Source organism: Myotis myotis, unplaced genomic scaffold (genome assembly GCF_014108235.1).
Source record: "Myotis myotis isolate mMyoMyo1 unplaced genomic scaffold, mMyoMyo1.p scaffold_m19_p_3, whole genome shotgun sequence".
Taxonomy (NCBI): domain Eukaryota; kingdom Metazoa; phylum Chordata; class Mammalia; order Chiroptera; family Vespertilionidae; genus Myotis; species Myotis myotis.
In genome coordinates, this window is record NW_023416335.1 from 136,773,465 (window position 1) to 136,792,733 (window position 19,269).

At 38.1% G+C, this 19,269-nt stretch overlaps 1 protein-coding gene across 1 annotated transcript in view; it reads right to left on the bottom strand.

The window, feature by feature from the left end:
• ACSS3 (acyl-CoA synthetase short chain family member 3) overlaps nucleotides 1-19,269 on the bottom strand; it is a 152,400-nt gene that overhangs the window by 89,518 nt on the left and 43,613 nt on the right. The window contains exon 3 of the mRNA XM_036299086.1: nucleotides 5,144-5,332. Coding sequence (XP_036154979.1) covers nucleotides 5,144-5,332 — 189 coding nt within the window. The remainder of the gene's footprint in view (nucleotides 1-5,143; nucleotides 5,333-19,269) is intronic.

The following is a 19,269-nucleotide window of genomic DNA, read 5'->3' on the forward strand; positions in this document are numbered from 1 at the left end:
AAAGCTTAACAACCCTAATTAAGGTGATCACAGTATTTCAGGTGCAGGCAAGCAGTTTAACATTGCTAAAGAAATGCTTGAATAATTTTGTTCTCTATTGACTAAATAAATGACCTAAAATCCAATAAGCCCCTTTTAAATGTTATAAACCTAACCACTTCCACATAAATCTCACTTACCTGTTCAAAATTACACGTCAACATGCTTTCAGCTACTAAGTATGAGCTGCAAAAATGCTTTCCAAAGAAGCCATCAGGCCAGTGGATTTGCCATGAACCAGTAAAATGCAAGCTTAGGGTCCCCTCACTTGCAGAGGCCCCATAACAGTTGGCTGTTGCTGAAGTTGGAGCATTTTCTTAGGTGGAGGGGGTAGAAGTGGGGGGGCAGCCCAGTTGCTATCAGGAAGTATTTTTAACTGGTTTTGTTTTGTTTTGTTTTTATGTAAGCACCTCTGCTTAAATGCCTAGAGACCACCAAAAGAAGGAAACCAAATCTCTGATAATTCCTTTATGATTCTTTTTCTCATTCTAAATACATATTCATTTTCTATAAATATTTGTAATTTTGTTGTATTGTTTTCTTAAAAGAGCCCCCAAATGATTTAGGCTTCAACCCCACAAAGCCAGATCCTGTCTCTGTCATTAAGACACATGCGACACTTTTCTTTACCTGACAACTTGCTAGTTATTGAAGATGTGCATAGATGGAGCCAATAGGCATGCCTGGAAGAGGCCGAAGTTAGGTGAATCTCCCTCCCTCAGTACACTCTGGGCAAGCCTCAGATGTCCGACTACGTCAGTGTTCTTTCATCCCCACCACTGGACAGGAAGCTCTCCTAGGCCACATGTGGGTCCCTTTCACCTCCTTGTCTGCTATGTCTGGCACAATGCTTGCCATACCATAAGCTCTGAATAAATATTTGTGGAGCTGAACCAAAACTCCCCTTAATTTACAAAAACAAACACGTCATTATTCTTTTACATACACTATTTCTTCACCAAGAAATCCAAAGCAAACAGATAATAAGTTATTCAGGAGACAGATAATCAATCGGAGATAGTGAACCTATTCCTGAATTCTAATTTCTGGTTACAACACATTTCATCTAGAGAAGGTTTATATTATGCCCAATATATGCATATACAGTACTTTCTGCTTTTTGAATATCATTTAATATTCACAGAGCTGAGGCTGCGTGCAGTTACATAGCTTGCCCCAGGTTATAAGTGGTGAAATGAGAGAGAGGCCCATTCTGTCTGATTCCGGAAATATTCTCTTTTTGCTACATCAAGCTGCCTTTAAAAGGAAAAAAAAAGTAAGTCTTATTTCCTTTTATTATATTTTTAAAGGTCAGACATTTGAATATAATTCACATTTTAATATCTTTACTACTTACAAAAATAACTCTAGATAACATTCCCTAAGATTAGAATTCTGAATAAATAAAAATTACACATCAAATTAAAAACATCTAGGATATATCAAAACTTGAATAATTTAATAAAGTCAAAATTAGACTCTCCCTCTACAAAAATAATCCTTTTTCACATTTCTATTAGTCTTTTATTGGAAGTTTTGGGACAGGATAGTAAGAAACTAAGAAAATTCCTTGGCAAGTGGAATGGGGAAACTGAGACATATAGCTGAACAACTGGCCAAGCAATGTACAGCCAGATAATAAATTGCAAGGGCAGACTTCCCTCAGTCCTGGTCCCTCTTTAGTGACATTCTTTGAAGGTGAAACTGACCAGAGAATAACCCTAATACACTCATTTTGATGAATCAGCATATTAAAGGACACATCTGGAAAGCTGATGAATAGTCTACTGAGATCCTCACCTGAGAGCTCCCCTAAAATTCCAGTCTTTAGAAAATAGATTAAACAAACTTTAAAACAAGGGACCCAGTGGGCACTTGATCTCTTGAACATGGCTACACCTTCTCTTCAGGCATGTATCTTTGCTTTCTCTCTCCTAAGCGCTAAGGGTCCCCAGGAGACTTGCAAGCAGGGAAGCAGTGGGTAGTGGCAGCTCGTCCCGAGCTAATCCCCTGAACCCATCTCCAAGGGCCTACTTTCTGACTCTGTTACTTGTTTCCTGAGGCCACATTTCTGCCTCTGTGACTTTCTTTCTAAAAGGCCAACGCATCTCTCTGAGCAACCCGCTCTAATCTTCTCTTCCAGGATACTTTTGCTTTGCATGCTAAATGAACTACCTCCTACACTCGAGTTCTTGGTTCTGAATTCTTTCTTTGCCAAACTCAAGAACTGAGAGCCACTAACAGTTGTATTTGGTCTTGACTGACTTATTGCAATATATTCTTACCATCTTCTGTTTAAAATATAACTTTTTCTTCAGCCTATTTATTTGAAAATCATGACATCAAAATCATCCCTGATTTCAACTATTAATTGTATCAAAATACCTCAGATATACATCTCTATCTCCATCTTCCTGCTTTTAATTTGACATGATTAAAAGTCTTACCTATAAAATAATGCATTTACTGCATAAAATTCTTAAAGTGTGGTGTGTGTGTGCGTGTGTGTGTGTGTGTGTGTGTGTGTGATAACAACTCCTCCACTGGTACAGCATACATTTTATAAATACTTATTTTTTATACATCTTAATTTCCCCACATCATATGAAATTTTACAAGAAGGAAAGAATACATCTCATACCTTTATCCAAATGGTGTTTAGACTTCTGCAGGTAAAAAACTGGAGTCTATACCTTCCTCAGAGAGGTCCCCACTGCCCACTGATTTGCAGGTCAGTGATTGACTGATATTTCCCTCTAGATTTCCCTTCATAAGCACTAACTCAACATGTTTAAAAAAGAGAGAGAGAAAGAGAAATCCAGCCAGTTAATCCACAAACCAGCTTCTAGTTCTAATAAATGATCTGTTCCAAATGAAGTCAGACATGCAAAACTTCACTGTATGCCTAGCACTCAGGGGACCTTCAATATATAGGGTGTCCCCAAAGTGTATACATACTTTGAGTAATTATAAAGGCAGTAGTTATTAAAAGACATTTCATTTTCAAAATGTAATAGAATATACAGACATTATGTGTATATTCCTTCCTTGTTAAGAATGTCTCATCTTGGGCTTATAAAACTCTAAGGCAGTGGTTCTCAACCTTCCTGATGCCGCGACCCTTTAATACAGTTCCTCATGTTGTGGTGACCCCCAACCATAAAATTATTTTCGTTTCTACTTCATAACTGTAATTTTGCTACTGTTAGGAATCATAATGTAAATATCTGATATGCAGGATGTATTGTCATTGTTACAAATTGAACATAATTAAAGTATAGTGATTAATCACAAAAACAATAAGTAATTATATATGTGTTTTCCGATGGTCTTAGGCGACCCCTGTGAAAGGGTTATTCGACCCCCAAAGGGGTCGTGACCCACAGGTTGAGAACCGCTGCTCTAAGGTAAATCATCTTTTACTCTTTATTTTTAAAAAAAGAATTTATTGTTTTTTAGAAAGAGAGGAAGGGAGAGGGAGAGAGTAAAATATCTATAGAGAGTGAAACAACAATCTGCCGTCTCCCACACACCCCACACTGGAGATGGAGCCCCAAACCTGGGCATGCACCCTTGACCAGGAATGGCACTGACAACCTCCTCGTGCACAGGACAATGCCCAAGCAACGGAGCCACATGCGCCAGGGCAATCATCTCTTAGTCATATAACAAACAACCTTCCTTTCTTCATCTCCCCACTGCCATTACTCGCCTGTACATTGCCCATTGCCTCACAAACAGACCACCTACCAAAGGTTCTTATTCCAACCTCTCACCTCTATCCCACTCATCATATGGAAGGACTTGCCTCCTCTTAACATTGCTTAAAATAGGACACTTGTCTACTCAAAACCTTTGACTAGACAAGGTTTACAGGATCCAGTTCAGACAGAAACTGCTTTTGCAAGGTCACCTCTGTCCCTCTTCAGTCACACTGGTCTATTCACTAGCCTCCAAATGAATTTTACGCTTTCTTACCTCTAATGCTAGACTTATATTGTTTTTCTCTCCTTTTGGATCCCATGAGGTCATTCTCTTCAACTAGCTGAATTTTAGCCAAGATCTAAGTACAATCTCACTTTCTTTGACCACCCAACTAAAAGAAATCTCACTTCTTTGACCATCCAACTGAAAGAAAGAAATCGGGGGTCTGCAAACTATGGTTGAGAGCCACACCTTGCCCACTGCTATGAGTTTTTCTACGTAGCATCTAAGACTGCTTTTGTGCTACAACAGAAGTGCTCAGTAGTTGCAACAGAAACCATGTGACCCACATGCTTAAAATGTTTACTATCTGTAACATACAAAAAAAAAAATTTCTGATCAATGCTCTCAATCAGCGGTTCTCAACCTTCTGGCCCTTTAAACACAGTTCCTCATGTTGTGACCCAACCATAAAATTATCTTCATTGCTACTTCATAACTGTAATGTTGCTACTGTTATGAATCGTAATGTAAATACCTGATATGCAGGATGGTCTTAGGCGACCCCTGTGAAAGGGTCGTTCGACCGCCAAAGGAGTCGCGACCCACAGGTTGAGAACCACTGCTCTAAATTAATAAAATAATAATAGCTAGGTTTATTTTATGAGTCCTCTATGTCAGGAACGCTTATCAAGTTTATTTAGCATCCAATTTAAACTTGCCACTCTACTCCTCACTGACACCCTCTCTTATCCTCCGTGCTGCCCCACCATTTCTGGAAGCATAGAGTATAAAACTAGTTATGTGTCCCCACCATTGGATAAGTATCATTTATTACCCTGCTCCAAGCATAGTACCAAGCACATAGTGGGAGCTTAATAAATATATGTTGAATAAATAAATTAGTTATTAGTTATTTTACTTGTCTTATACATCAAATATATGTCACACTAACTTATATTTTTATATTCCTCACTGTACCTAGCAAGATGCCTTTCATGTACTACTGACGCAAAAATAAAATTTTGATTAACAGATATATTCCAAAGAAAAAGTAAACTTTAGGGTATTCTGTATTAAAGGAGGACCTAATAAGTACAGATCACCCTTGGATGATTCATCCGCAGATATGGCTGTCCTGTACACACTACTGCCTGATTTCTCCAAATAAAGCACTTACCTTTGCATGATCAATGCGGGTACTTAGCTCTTTGGATGCAAATCCCCCAAATATGAGACTGTGGATGGCTCCTATCCGGGCGCACGCCAGCATGGTATAGATTGCCTGAGGGATCATGGGCATGTAGATAACCACAGTGTCACCTTTCTGGACACCATGCTTGACCAAAACACCAGCCAGCTTAGAGACCTGTAACACAATCATTAGATCAGCGAAGTGTTTTCTGTGTTCTTTTACTTAGAAGTTAAGTAGGTAACACAAGAAGATGATCGCCCTCTTGTTAGTGAATTAAAGAAGCCTGAGATCCATATTTGATGATGATGATGATGATTTAGATAGTGACAATAATAACAGACATCTGTATTATAACAATTGACTAAAAACCAGCTTACTATTATTACACCATATGAACTTCCTGGCTTAAATGGTTTAATTATTCATATAACAACATGTTTTCTGAGAAACTATTACATGTCGTATGTTGTATGCAGAATTGGGAACACGACATTGAAAAGCAAAGACAAATTTGTTCTGGTGGAGCTTTTATTCTAAAGGTAAATCAGTCACATGAATAGAAAATTAAAATGATTATAGATTTAGATATACGTTGGGTTAACTGTTGAAGAAAACAAGTATGTTTCATATGTTTTATGAAAGAAAACAAATCACTTATACACTTATAAGGTAAAAAGACAAAGTACATTATTATTATTATTTCTATTTTAAAGATAAGGTAACTGAGGCTCGGAGATAATAAATAGCTAATCAGAGGTGAGAGAGCTAGAAACTGGTGTAGCCAAGATATCATCACAGTTCTTTTGACTTCATGCTCTTGCCTCAGTCAATTATTTTTCTTCATAATTTTTATGCTAATTACCTATACAAAGTGACAGCCCTCTATTTTGAGAGCAAATATACAAATGTCTTTATTCTCTTAACGTGTATCTTGTAATTTCTAGTAATAAAAACAAAACAGATCATAAGTCCATACATGATATAATCTATTGCAAGAAACCTTTCCCTGGGCAATTACCTCCTGTGGGAGGTATGCCCAGACCTAATAGAATAAGACATTCACCTTTTCTTTATTTTAAAAATATATATTGAGTACCTATATATGCCAGACACTGTTTTTTGAAACATTAGTAATCAAAATTAGATAAAGGCCTCTATCCTCAGAGTGCTTATGTTTTAGCAAAAGAAATATTTATAATAAACATAAGTAAATTATGCATTGTGTTAAAGGTAGTCAGTGCTATTGAGTAGAGGGGAGTAGAGCAAAGTAGAGGGGATTGGAAGTGCAGGGGGGAAAATTCTCAATGGGACAAAAGAATAGACCTCACTAAGAAAGTGACATTTTAGCCAAGACATGTGGCAGGTTGAGAATAAGTGAACCTGTAAATCTACTATTTCAGGCAGAGAGAATACCAGTACAAAGGTGTCAGGGTGGGCAGATGTAATGACAAAAGGGAACAGCAGGGAGACTAGGGGATCTGGATCAGAAAAAAAAAAGGAAAAATATGGTTGCAGATCAGGTCAGACAGCTAACGGGCCTGCAGGGATCCGGCGGGTGACTGGGAGGAACATGTTATGTTCAAGATAATGAGCGGAGAAGGCCTGAAGGAAGTAGGCCACACGGCTATTTGTGGCTCCTTTCACTTCACTCGGCCGCTCCTACTTTTTGAACAAGTTTAAAGGGTCTGAATCCTGATCATTCTTAATTATTTTTTTCTTTCGATTTACTCCCTCTGTTCCGATGGGGAAAGATGCGGTCAAGGTTAAGAATGTTGGTGAAAGAAAGTAACAGCTATCTAAGCATCTTATTCTCCCCTACATTGCAAACTATAACTCAGTGCTACTTTTTAAGAACTCAGAGCTGCCCCATAGAAAGTTACAAGAAGGACACATGAAAATAATATAAGTTATGCACTGAAATTCTATGTGGAATTCAGAACCAAGATAAACACTGAAAAGTCATATCCAAACATCTGTGTGGAATCTCTGCAGAAAGTGGCCATGCTCCGTGATGATGTTATTTCGCTTCCCATTTAAGGCGCAGCAGCGGGAGAGACCAACAAGAAGGGCTTGTCCTATTTACAGCTATAACCTCAGCATCTCCATAGTGTCTGTTGATGAATAAAATATAATATTCAACAAGACTCAAGCTAGCAATAATTCAGCAACTTTATATTCCAGTTCCACTTCATAATGTTGTTGAAAGATGCCAACATTTTTTTCTGTTCTCTAAAAGAAGTAAAATAAATTCAAGACTGCCCTCGCCAGTTTGGCTCAGTGAATAGAGCATCCGCCCTGGGACTGAAGGGTCCCAGGTTTGATACTGGTCAAGGGCATCTACCTAGGTTGCAGGCTCGATCCCTGGCCTTGGTCCAGTCAGGGGTGGGAAGCAACCGATCACTGTGTCTCTCACATTGATGTTTCTCTGTGTGTGTCTCTCCCTCTCCCTTCTACTCTCTCTAGAAATCAATGGGAAAATATCCTCAGGTGAGGATTAACAAAACAAACAAACAAATAAATAAATAAATAAAATCAAGACCTTTTTTGAAAGAAAGATCTAAAACTGGACAAATGTTATTCCAAAATACATGTGAGCCAACATATTAAAATTAGACGGTTTCATATACAAACCCAGCTTTCTATTTTCTCTAGAAAAATTGGAACGTCTAACAACACTGGGTTCCTGCTCTTGAATGACAACAATCGATTGAACCTGCTCAGTTTGCCATACAGCTCACCATTCCCTGGGTCTATTTATCACGGAGCTTGCATTTTTCTCTCCGTTATGAATTTAAAATGTATTGTCTACATCCTGTTTATGTTATGTGCTTACACCAGACTTTCATAACCACAGAATAAGATATATGCCAATAATTGATTTTTCTCCCACCAACTTCTTCCATTTATATTGTCTGCTTGGCTCCTGTAGGCATGAGTTGTTAACCACTGCCCAGAAGACAACCCTTGTCAAATTAGGCTGCACCAGATCCCTATAACCGCTAGAGGGCGAGCATTTGGCCTAGTTTACCTTGCTTCTGGCAGCTAATCCTCAGTGTTTTGATATATTGCTAATCACATCACAGATGCGCTAAAGACAAAAGTTTTATACAATCAATAGAGTAAATTTATTTTGTGGTGCTTGTTAGGGGTAAATGTCACTCCAGGAAAATTATCTATTGTAACTTCTAAATTTAAAACATATATGTATATATATGAGAAAATGAATGGGAATATGTTTCTGATGAGACTTCTAGTAAAGAGGTTTATGAAAAATAAAACAGCTCACAGCAAGAAAAAAAAATAAATGGACATTGATTTAATTTAAAAATATTTAATGTTTCATTAAAAATATTCCTTATGAATATTAAATCAAGAGTTGGTTAATATGAGAGCCCCAAAGCAAAATGTTTAATAGTCTTGTCTCAGATGCAAATAAAATCATTTTGAAGATAAGCGTAGGCTACAGTGAGCGATATGAGGGAAAATCTAGAAATCCCAGTCACCTCGGAGTTCACAATAACTCAAATAAAGCGCTATGAAATTTTAACACAAAGGGCAATTTGATGATTGCTATTTCAGGGTTCGCCTTATTTTTACTGACTTTCAAATTAAAAAAAAATTATCAAGAGAAGAAAAATGGATATTATTTTTATTCAATGGCATCTATATTCTTATCGTACCATAGATGTCTCAGTATACAGATAATTTTTATTATTTTTCCAAAGGTAAAATATGTTCACGCATATCTTATATAAACTATTGTTTTTCAACTGAGGAAAAAGTTAAATCATCTGCAATTCACCCGATCCGTATTCACCTTTGCACCTTCTTAAATATGCGTTTTAATTTATCAACAACTCAATAGCTTTATGTCAGGCATACACCACTCAATTTGGTTTCTCTGCCGACATCAAAGACAGTGCATATCCCATGCAATCATGGCCAGGCTGTGCTCCTCTGCCAGAGTGAAGATAACGGAGCTGCGAAGGAAGGCTGGCGACACAAAACACACGGTATATTAATTTAGATACGACATTGCTCGCTTCTTTCCACTAAGAGTATGTGAAGTATCCTGTCACTGATTCCATTTTGTATATAGTATCTGCTCTGTGTCCTATACAAAGTCAAGTCTGCAGATGCAAAAATGAGGAAAACATGATCATTAAAGCAAATACATTCAGAGTCCAGGAGAAAAGAGTGTGGGCCCAAGAGGGGCCACGTATTCAACCTGACAAGCTCAGGAGAGGCCTGCATGGTGGCCTGCATGGTGGCCTTACAAACTCAGAGACCCCAACCACACAGGATGGTCTGAAATTAAAATGTCCCACCTAAAAGCGAGTCAAGCGGGTAATGAAAGTGGGTATTTTCCTAATTTTCCTTCTCCCACCTCCCTAATGTACCCCCAGTGAATTTCATGTAACCCTCCCTAGACAGGCTTCTTTGATTCTAGTGTGTAAAATAAGCAGTGAAACTGCCATTCTGGGGAGCATTTTCTCAATCCCTTGACATCTTGCTTCCTGGCAATTGTAGTCAGTTTGCCTCAAATAAACTCATAAAAATTCATGCAAGTTTGGATGTTTCTTATGTTGACAATAGCATACATAAATAGTAATGATAAAATAAGAAAATGCAACAACAGATATTCATGTAATGTAACATAGTATACTCATATATTTGTTTTACCTGCAAAGTAAAACTTTAAATTTTCTATAATAATTAAAGCATATTATGCAAATCCACTGAACAGCTGAACAGCGGAACGACCATCTGGATGAATGACTTTCCAGACAAAGTCGGGGCTGCGAAGGCCTACTCTTGCACAAATTTTGTGCATCGGGCCTCTAGTAGAATTATAAAGTAAAAACATACTAGTACAAATAATGAAAAAGATTTCAATAAAGTTTTTATTTATTCACTCTGTAAAATCTTCATCCAAAAGAAGCCTGTGGATTAGTATAATTTCATGAGCAAATGCCAATAACACAAATATAAACATTAGTGGAAACCAACCAAACACTATGTTCTAAAGCAGTGATGGTGAACTATGACACACGTGTCATAGGTGACATGCAAACTCATTTTTTGGTTGATTTTTCTTTGTTAAATGGCATTTAAATATATAAAATAAATATCAAAAGTATAAGCCTTTGTTTTACTATGCTTGCAAATATCAAAAAATTTCTATATGTGACACGGCACCAGAGTTAAGTTAGGGTTTTTCAAAATGCTGACACGCCGAGCTCAAAAGGTTCACCATTACTGTTCTAAAGAGTATATTAGCACTTGCTTCACAAACAGCCAATGTGTCCATTGAAAGAAAATCCTGTTTATATGACAAAGATAGTGTTGGTGTCCAAATTATAGTAAACAGGCAACAATCATGGGCAACCTCAGAACCATGTCAAAGAAATCTATACAAAGAGAAGACAAGAGAAAGCATATTTCCAAGCTGCAATGATGTCACACTGCAAACCCTGGTCTAATCACTGGAAACTGAACTAATTTAAAAACCCATAACAGTATCTAAGAAAACAGTTTACTAAAATTAGGGATAAATGAGCTGCTCTTCAGAATTACAGAATTTCTCACAGAAAGAGATGATTACCTAAAGTGCTTGCATTTTACTTTTAAATATATTAAGTCAATCATTTACATACACACACACACACACACACACACACACACACACACACGGCATACACATGTTTTGGTTTTTCTGCTTGGACACACATACAGAAGATAAAAATTTATAGTGAATCTGATACCATTGTAATCAACCTAGTTGTTAATAACAGGAAAGGAGCAAAAGGAAAGCCACGTGTGATAGGCATGTCATTTGTGCAGCTTTGCCAGGAAGCTGCAGTTTAACACTCCCAGGTCTGCTCTCCACAGATCGCTGCGGGAAGGCAATGACGGGGGAGAATAGACTCATGCCCAGTAAAGTCTGGGTGAAATAGGGAAGGTACTTGTCTGTCAGTCACATGTGGAAACAGGTGATTGGCCAGAGTAGGCGTGGCCACTGCAAGCATGGGAAGATTTGGATTACTTAACCCTCTCAACAAAGAAGTTTGCTGGGGGTTTTTTAGAACTCTTAGGACTCTTGTTGCAGGGGGCATGCTCTCTTGGCTCCCCTGCATTTGCCCACATGGCCCACAGCCATGTGGGTCCCACACACAGTGGACTAATGGACGGCAATAGCCTGATGCTGGATTGGACCCGGCTCCAACATGGAAAGGAAACTCCGGACACTGGCTTTGCTTTTCGCTCTGCTAAAGCCCCAGCTATACTTCTTCCAGGACTGGATGAAAAGAAATGGGACTTTGGAAACCCAGCAATATAATTCCACACAAAGGAAAATCACTCATCCTCCCTTGCAAGTCTCAAAAAATTCTTATTATCACAACACAGAGAAAAATATATTTTATATTTAAAAATGGAATTCTATGAAGTTTTGGAAGAAAAACTGTAAAATCTTATGTTCAAAACAGTTATCTGCACTGCATTAGAATGCATTTTACTAACATATGTCTCCTCAAATAATTTTCTCCAAATAAAGGAATAAATATCTTTACTCAGAATAATTGTTTTTCTCATTTCCATTTTCTTCGAGGGGGTTTCAAGCAATATTTAGTCATTTTAAGACTATGTATTTGCAAGCAAAATGAAAGCGAACTGTTTAATCCATTTAGTTCAGGCTCAAAATAACCACAATTTCAATAATCTGTATGCTTTCAATACTAATGTGATTTTCAGACTATATTTCATAGAAAATTAGTTCAATCCAACATTTCTCTGTGCATATTAGCTCAGAGGCTTGATAAAGAATGTGCTCTTCCATTTCTTTAATATTCATATGCTGTGATTTATAAATAGGTCATCAGAATTTATCACATCTTGAAAGGGACATCTTGTTAATTTTAAAATGTACTTCTATTTAACAATTTGGCTATTGTTGACAGAGAAAATAATCCTACATCAAGGAGAAGTCCAAGGTCTCAAAGACTGGAAATGACAAATGTAATTGATGCTTATTATTAACACATGACAATAGTGCAGTGTATGTAATAAAAAGGGATAGAAAATAGTTAATGATGGCCTTCCCTTTTTTACCATTTTACATCTTTCTATTCTAGGCGTTAATGGTCAAGTAATAATGACTTACACCTGCTTTTACTCATTTGCTAGTTTCTGCCAAATTCCTAAATTTTATGGCATTTGTCATTTAAATCAGGTATTTGCCTGAGAAAATAAAGGATGTTCAGAAAGGATAGATCAAGAATTCAGGGTGAAGTGGGTAGTGAGATGGGCTGAAGAGATATAGAGATTCAATATCATATCATTCAGAACTCTTTTAAGCCCAGTTAAGTATAGATTTAGCCTAAGAACACTGTAAAAATTTGAAAGTGTTAAATCCTCTTTAGAAGTAGGCACTTCCCATATTTTTACACTGCAATGATTATTTGAAGAAATCGGATTTTGACAATAGGGATAAAAAGAAATGATACGATTTGAGAAACACTTAGTGTAGGATGTATTGGTGATTGATGGATGCAGGGAAGGAGGGGGTAGAAGGGAAGTTTACTAGTAAGAATGGGTCCAGGTTTTTGGTTTTAGCAACTGGTTGTTTACAAAGTGATGCCATTCATAATGTTGGTTCCTTGGTGTGAATTAATGTTCCCTGATAAGCTTGAAGCATGGAGGTGGAAAGGTCAGAAGTTTAAAGTAGACTTTGGAGGGCAGACACTATATTAAAGACATGCTAAAGAAAAAAATGAAAATGCAGCATTGAAATCCCAGTGGATACTGAGAAACATGAATATATAGTAAACCCATAATATCTGGAGTTATGTGATTTTTTTTTCTCTAAGAGAACTCACCATATTAAGATTGTGGACAAAAAGGTCCACCTTAACCTGACTAGCTTAGGGAAGGTCTGTGTGGTGGCCTTGCAAACTCAGAGACCTAAAGTAACCACAAAGGATGGTCTGAAATTAAGACTTTCTAACTAAAAGCAGTTTATGGAAGGTAGTCATGTCCTATGCTAGAATTTTCCCTGACAAAAGCCAATCTTTACCTTAACTAAGCCTGTCTTTACTCCTTTGCATCTATAATAGTGTTAATGTAAGGAACGTTCGAACCTATAAAGAACTATTGTGAGTTTATTTGAGCAGAATCTTAATACTCCCTGGCAAGTGTCAACAGTTTGGCTCAATTAAACCCACAAAAATTCTTTACAGGTCTGAGTGTTTCTTACATTAACATTACTTGGTGTCGTCAGCAGGATTCCAAAGAAGCTCACCCAGAACTATCCCATGGACCCAGGCCTGGTGCTAGGATCCAACAAAGGGCCCTTTGAGCCTGCTGGTTCCCTGTCCATTGGGTGAACTTGAGTGAGTTGTCTCTTGTACCCAGGACCTTCCCTTGCTTTTTGGTAGAGGGTCTGCCTTATTTGAGCTTATTTTTAAAATCCTCAAGGTGGATCTAAGGTTAAGGGTTTACAGAACCCAGGCTAAGGAGAGACTGGAGAAAAAAAAAAAATGGGTGGCTGGGTTTTACTTTGGCTTTTCAATTGGAATTGCTTTCTGAGAGTCTGAGAAAAAAACACACAAAAAACCTTGATCATATAAATGAGAGCTGAACTCACTCAGCTCCCAAGATAAAGGGGCACAGCCTCCCTAGAGCCCGTATCTCGGGTGTTCTTAGGTAACTAAGAATCTTAGTGGAGGTGTCAGAGGTAATTCCTTATGACGTGCAGGAGCCCCATAGGGAAGTCCTAACTCAACTGTAATTAACTGACTTGCTCCTCCAAAGGCCACCATGGGCTTGGTCTGCCAGGGCCCCAAGCCCTCCTGGTTGTTTTACACAGCCGGGAGAAAAACTGAGGCACGTAAAAGGGTTGAATGAGACTCAAGGGCTGAGAGTTTCATGGAGCTCCACCCATAAGCAGCACACTTCAACCCATTACACAACATCCCTAGAAACTTTGCTCTGACTGCAGCTTTCCCAAGACGTCAACAAGGTTCTATGCTCACAAACTGATGCTGCTTCAACCTTGTTTTTATATCACTTAATTGTTAGTGATTGAGTGTGTATAAAATAATTTTATATTGTTATTATCCTCCTTATGGTTACCTAGTGGAAACAGTATCTGCTTCCCCAGATCCCCCTCCTTTATTAGATATGAAAAAACGTAGGTACCTGCTAATCTTTCCTACCTACTAGACAATAACATTCTGATTGTAAGCTATGATAATAAAGTTAATGTTTTGTTGGCCACACACAGGTCTTCTTCTACTATCAATATAAGCTTTGGTACGTTTTTTTCTAACTATATGTATCATAAAGGACCCATCTTGGGCAAAGCCCTCTAAGAACACCTCGCTAATAATTCACCTGGTAGAATTATATGTGGATCTAATCTAGATGAGTATTTTAGATGAATATTGTCTAGCTGTAGGAGTGGATGAAACTACTAACTGCCCAGAAGAAAACTTAGAGCTTCTGGATAATAAAATAGTAGAAAGTCTTAATTCATCTGGCCAAACTTATCATAAGATACAAGTGACAGTGGGTAAAGGAGGAAAACATATAATTATCTTAATAAAAATTGTAATAATACATATAAAGGGTTTTATTTGGCTGGGATGCTTGTTCCCCTCAGATCCTTCTGTAACATTAGACATTTTCTGTTCCTAATCAGTGTTACTGGTTTAATATTGTTGCTTTTGTTCCTGGTAAGTAAATGTTATACTAGATGCAGAAAAAACAAAACAAAATTTAAGACAAGCAGCAAAAAGACTCGAATCATGGTAGCTCAAAAATTAGAAATGATCCAGAATATTTTTTAGCAAGTACGTATAGGATCTGGCTACCTCCCATTCACCTGCCTTTTTATTTTGAATAATAATAATTAGACCTTGAATGCCATCTAAGGTTATAGTCTTGCCCCATCCCTAGTGGTCGACCCTGTTCAGCAAGACAAATGCTGACACTGAGACTACCTAGGAATGAGCCTTCCTAGCCCTGTGGGACTCCATTAGCCAACCAAAAGTTTGGTCATCAATGCATCCTTTGGATTGATTTATGACCAAGAAAGGGATGTGTAGAAGAAAAGGGCCCACATGCTAACCTGACTAACTCAGGGAATGTCTGCGTGGAAGCCTTGCAAACTCAGAGACCTAAAGTAACCACAAAGGATGGTCTGAAAATAAAACTTCTTAAATTAAAAAGCAGTTTATAGTGAGCAGTCATGTCCTAGGCTGGTATCCTCTCTGACCAAGATAAACTTTAATCTTAACTGAGCCTATAGTCTTTTTTGCATCTGTGATAACATACCTTTGGAATGCCAGGGTAACTTGTAACTTCCCTTTTTCCAGACCCCTCAGGGCACAACCAGTGCCAGGGCAGAACGGATTCCCTCATAGCTATTGTTATCCTGTTCAGTTTGACTGTTAACTATCCTGCACCCACCTATGTAAAAGAAACAGGTGTCTATCATTTTACTTTTTACCAGTCCTAGAGGTTTCCCTGCTTTGCTTTCTCCCACCTCCCTAATCTATCATCAGTGGATTTCATGTAACTCACTTATGTCTCCTCCTTTGATGGTAATTCATACAAATAGGTGAAAAACTGCCATTCTCTGGAGCATTATCTCAATACATTGAAATTCCACTTCCTGGCAATTCTGCTTCCTGGCAATTGTCAACAGTTTGGCTCAAATAAACTCACAAAAATTCTTTACTGGTTTGAATGTTTCTTAAGGTAAAAATAATATACCTTTGGAATGCCAGGGCAACTCCTCTTTTAGCCAGACCCCTCAAGGGACAGCCAATACATCAGGGTGAAGACCATAAATCCTCTCACTGTTATTGTTACCATGTTCATTGTTGACTGTTAATAGTCCTATACCTACCTAATTAAAAAATGTGTCTATCATTTTACTTTTCATCCAATCCCAGATGTTTCCCAGCTTCACTTTCTCCCACATCACTAATCTAATCCCCAATGGATTTCACATAACCCACTTGCATCTGCTCTTTTGATTGTAATGTATAAAATTAGGTGCAAAACTGCCGTCCTCTGAAGCATTATCTCAATCCGTTGAGATTTTGCTTCCCAGCAATTGTCAACAGTTTGGCTCAAATAAACTCACAGAAAATTCTCTATAGATTTGAATGTTTCTTACATTGACAGTACAGGAATGAAGATAGTAAAGAATTGGGCTGATTCAGGTTTGGAGTTCTACCGGGGAGGTAAGATGAAAACTGTGTGGTAAAGCTGAAGAATTTAACAGTATAAGTAGGGAAGCAAAACCAGAAAGGACCCTTAGTGGGTGACTATACAAAGTCAGAACCATTTAAAACTATAGTATTTAAATGGAATTGTGTCTAAAATTGCAAACTATCTGAAAATTTGTTTTTGTTACATTGTGCAAGAATACCAGAGCTTTAAAATAGATACATACTCTGAAAGTTATAAGCTCCAATTTACATATGTCCTTTACTCCACACCCCCTGCCCCCTCCATCTACCAAAAAGGCCAAACTCCAGGGTTATTTCATGCATCTGTGTCCAGCTGATCCTCACATATCCTCCTGTTGTCCTGGGGAAATTATCTATACTAATAAAAGGGTGACATGCTAATTAGACCAGGAGACCTTCCGGGAGACCTTCCAGACATCCTTCTGGACAAAGCCATGGAGGCGGGCTAAGGCAGAGGCAGTTATAAGCGATCAGGCCAGGAAGGGAGGGCAGTTGAGGGTGAGCAGGCTGGCAGGCGGGGGAAGTTGGGGGCAAGCAGGTTGGCAGTGGGGGGCAGTTGGAGGCGATCAGGCTGGCAAGGGGGCAGTTGGGGACGAACAGGCCAGCAGGGGGGGATCAGTTGGGGGTGATCAGGCCAGTAAGGGGGGACAGCTGAGGGCAAGAAGGCCGGTGGGGGACAGTTGGGGGTGAGCAGGCTGGCAGGCAGAATGGTTAGAGGTTATCAACCAGGCAGGCAGGTGAGAGGTTAGGAGCCAGCAGTCACAGATTGCAAGAGGGATGTCTGACTGCCGGTGGGATTGGGCCTTAACAAGCAGTCGGACATCCCCTGAGGGGTCCCAGTTTGGACAGGGTGCAGGCCAGGCTGAGGGATCACCCCCGCCCCGTGCACGAATTTCGTGCACCGGGCCACTAGTACTATGATATTCCCCTTCCCCTCCGCTGTTCACCCCATTGCTCAGCTTAGCCCATCTCAGGCAATCTCTTTGGCACAGACCACCTCCACTCACCTCCTTCACAGGAACATCAATATCTTTAACTAAAATGCTCAGGAAGACCTCTCCAAACTTCCTCGTTGGTCTCTATTTAACTATGCACGTTCCTCTAATTAAACCTGGTTTTCTCTAGCACCAATATTTTTATTTTATTTTATTTTTTTTTATTGTAGCACCAATATTTTTAATTTGTATTCATTTTATTTCTGTCACTTACTTATGAGCATTGCAAGGATATTAACTTTATTATTTTTCTCACTGTGAATGCACTCTATTTCAGCTATATTATGTGTTAAGCACTTTGGTGGCTCGATTAGAACCCAAGCACCACTCAGAAAAGTACTATTCATAGATATATGGGGAAATACAGTACAAATTCTAATTTAACAGTTCTCAAATGAATTTTTAAGATATAGCTCATTTCAAAGTTGATTACTTTCTGTATGTTTCCTGGGCAGTTTCTTAAAAAATATTCCAAATCCTGAAGCAAATTTTATTACGTTTTTTAAAATATGGCCCACCTGGACTAAAATGAAACATAAAATTCAACTACCAGAGAAGTCACTTTCACAATTTTGCATTCAAAAATCTTTATATAGATATCTGAAAAAAATTAGCATAATATGGTTAACATGCAAATTTTTCCAAATTTATGTTTAAAAAGTTACAGGATATTCTACATATTATTAATAAAGAGCATTCAATTCAGTACAAATTTATGTAAGTCATCTAGATATGGCTATATTCCTTCAATAAACATAAAGGCTATGGTAATTAATATTTCCCTACATACTTTTTTATATAGTAATAAACACACAAAATGAAAAACAGTTATTATTTTTTAAAAATTACAGTGCGGTTGCTATAAACACTACATTAAATAGCTAGTGGAGAATATTCTTTTCAAAGTAGCAAAACTCATGCTGTCAATTAAAGCCAGATTTCTTTCACTTTATCTAATAAATTGTTTAATGTAGTGTGTCTGAATCTGGGGTGTATGGAGATATTTTCAGGGTCCATGAGTTCTCTATGAGAATGTGTAACTTTGTGTTTTCATTTGACAACAATTTAAAAAATTAACACAGTATATTGTGGATTATTTGAGCACACATACAATTTCACTGTATTTTTGTATTTGTTTTTATAATCTCATATAATCTCCTATAAAGGCCAGATGATGTCACAGTGCTTTATGTAATAAAAGACTTTATAACTACTACTATGATGCCAAGGGCTAATTTCAGCAGGTCATAAATGCAAGAAGTCCTCAAAAGGTTGATGGGCTTCTATAGTCAGCAGGGCTGAATCATATTACCTGCTGCAGAAATAGCTGAAAGCATCTCCCCAAACCTGAAAATCTGCATATATCATTGCCTGCTGCCAACAGCTGAGGGCAGTTCCCCCAACCTGACAATTTTACTGTTTATCAAACTTTACCTTTAATATGTGTGTTTGCTTTGCTTTAGGGCAATTTGTGTTAATAAAAAGCGAGGGGTCCAGAGATTCAGGGAACACGTGGTTACTGAAGCTTGGTCTCCTCTGGCTCCCCCGAAAAATGCCTAGTCTCTTTATTAATGTCTAGTCTCTTTATTAATTTACTCGCAGCCCTTCTCCAGATTCCTGAACCCTTCTAGTTGCTGAGAAACACCCTGGCACTATGACAAGAGAATTAAGGCATCACAGGAAACATGTGGCCAAACTTAAAGGATTTGGGAGTGCAGCATTCAGAACCATAAGCACCTTTCAATAGGTCATTTAGTTCCAGCAAAACATCACTCACTATATGAAATTAATATTGTCAATTTTTTACTTTATTGACAAATATTGACTTTCTAGATTTGCTTTTATCCTGTTCATA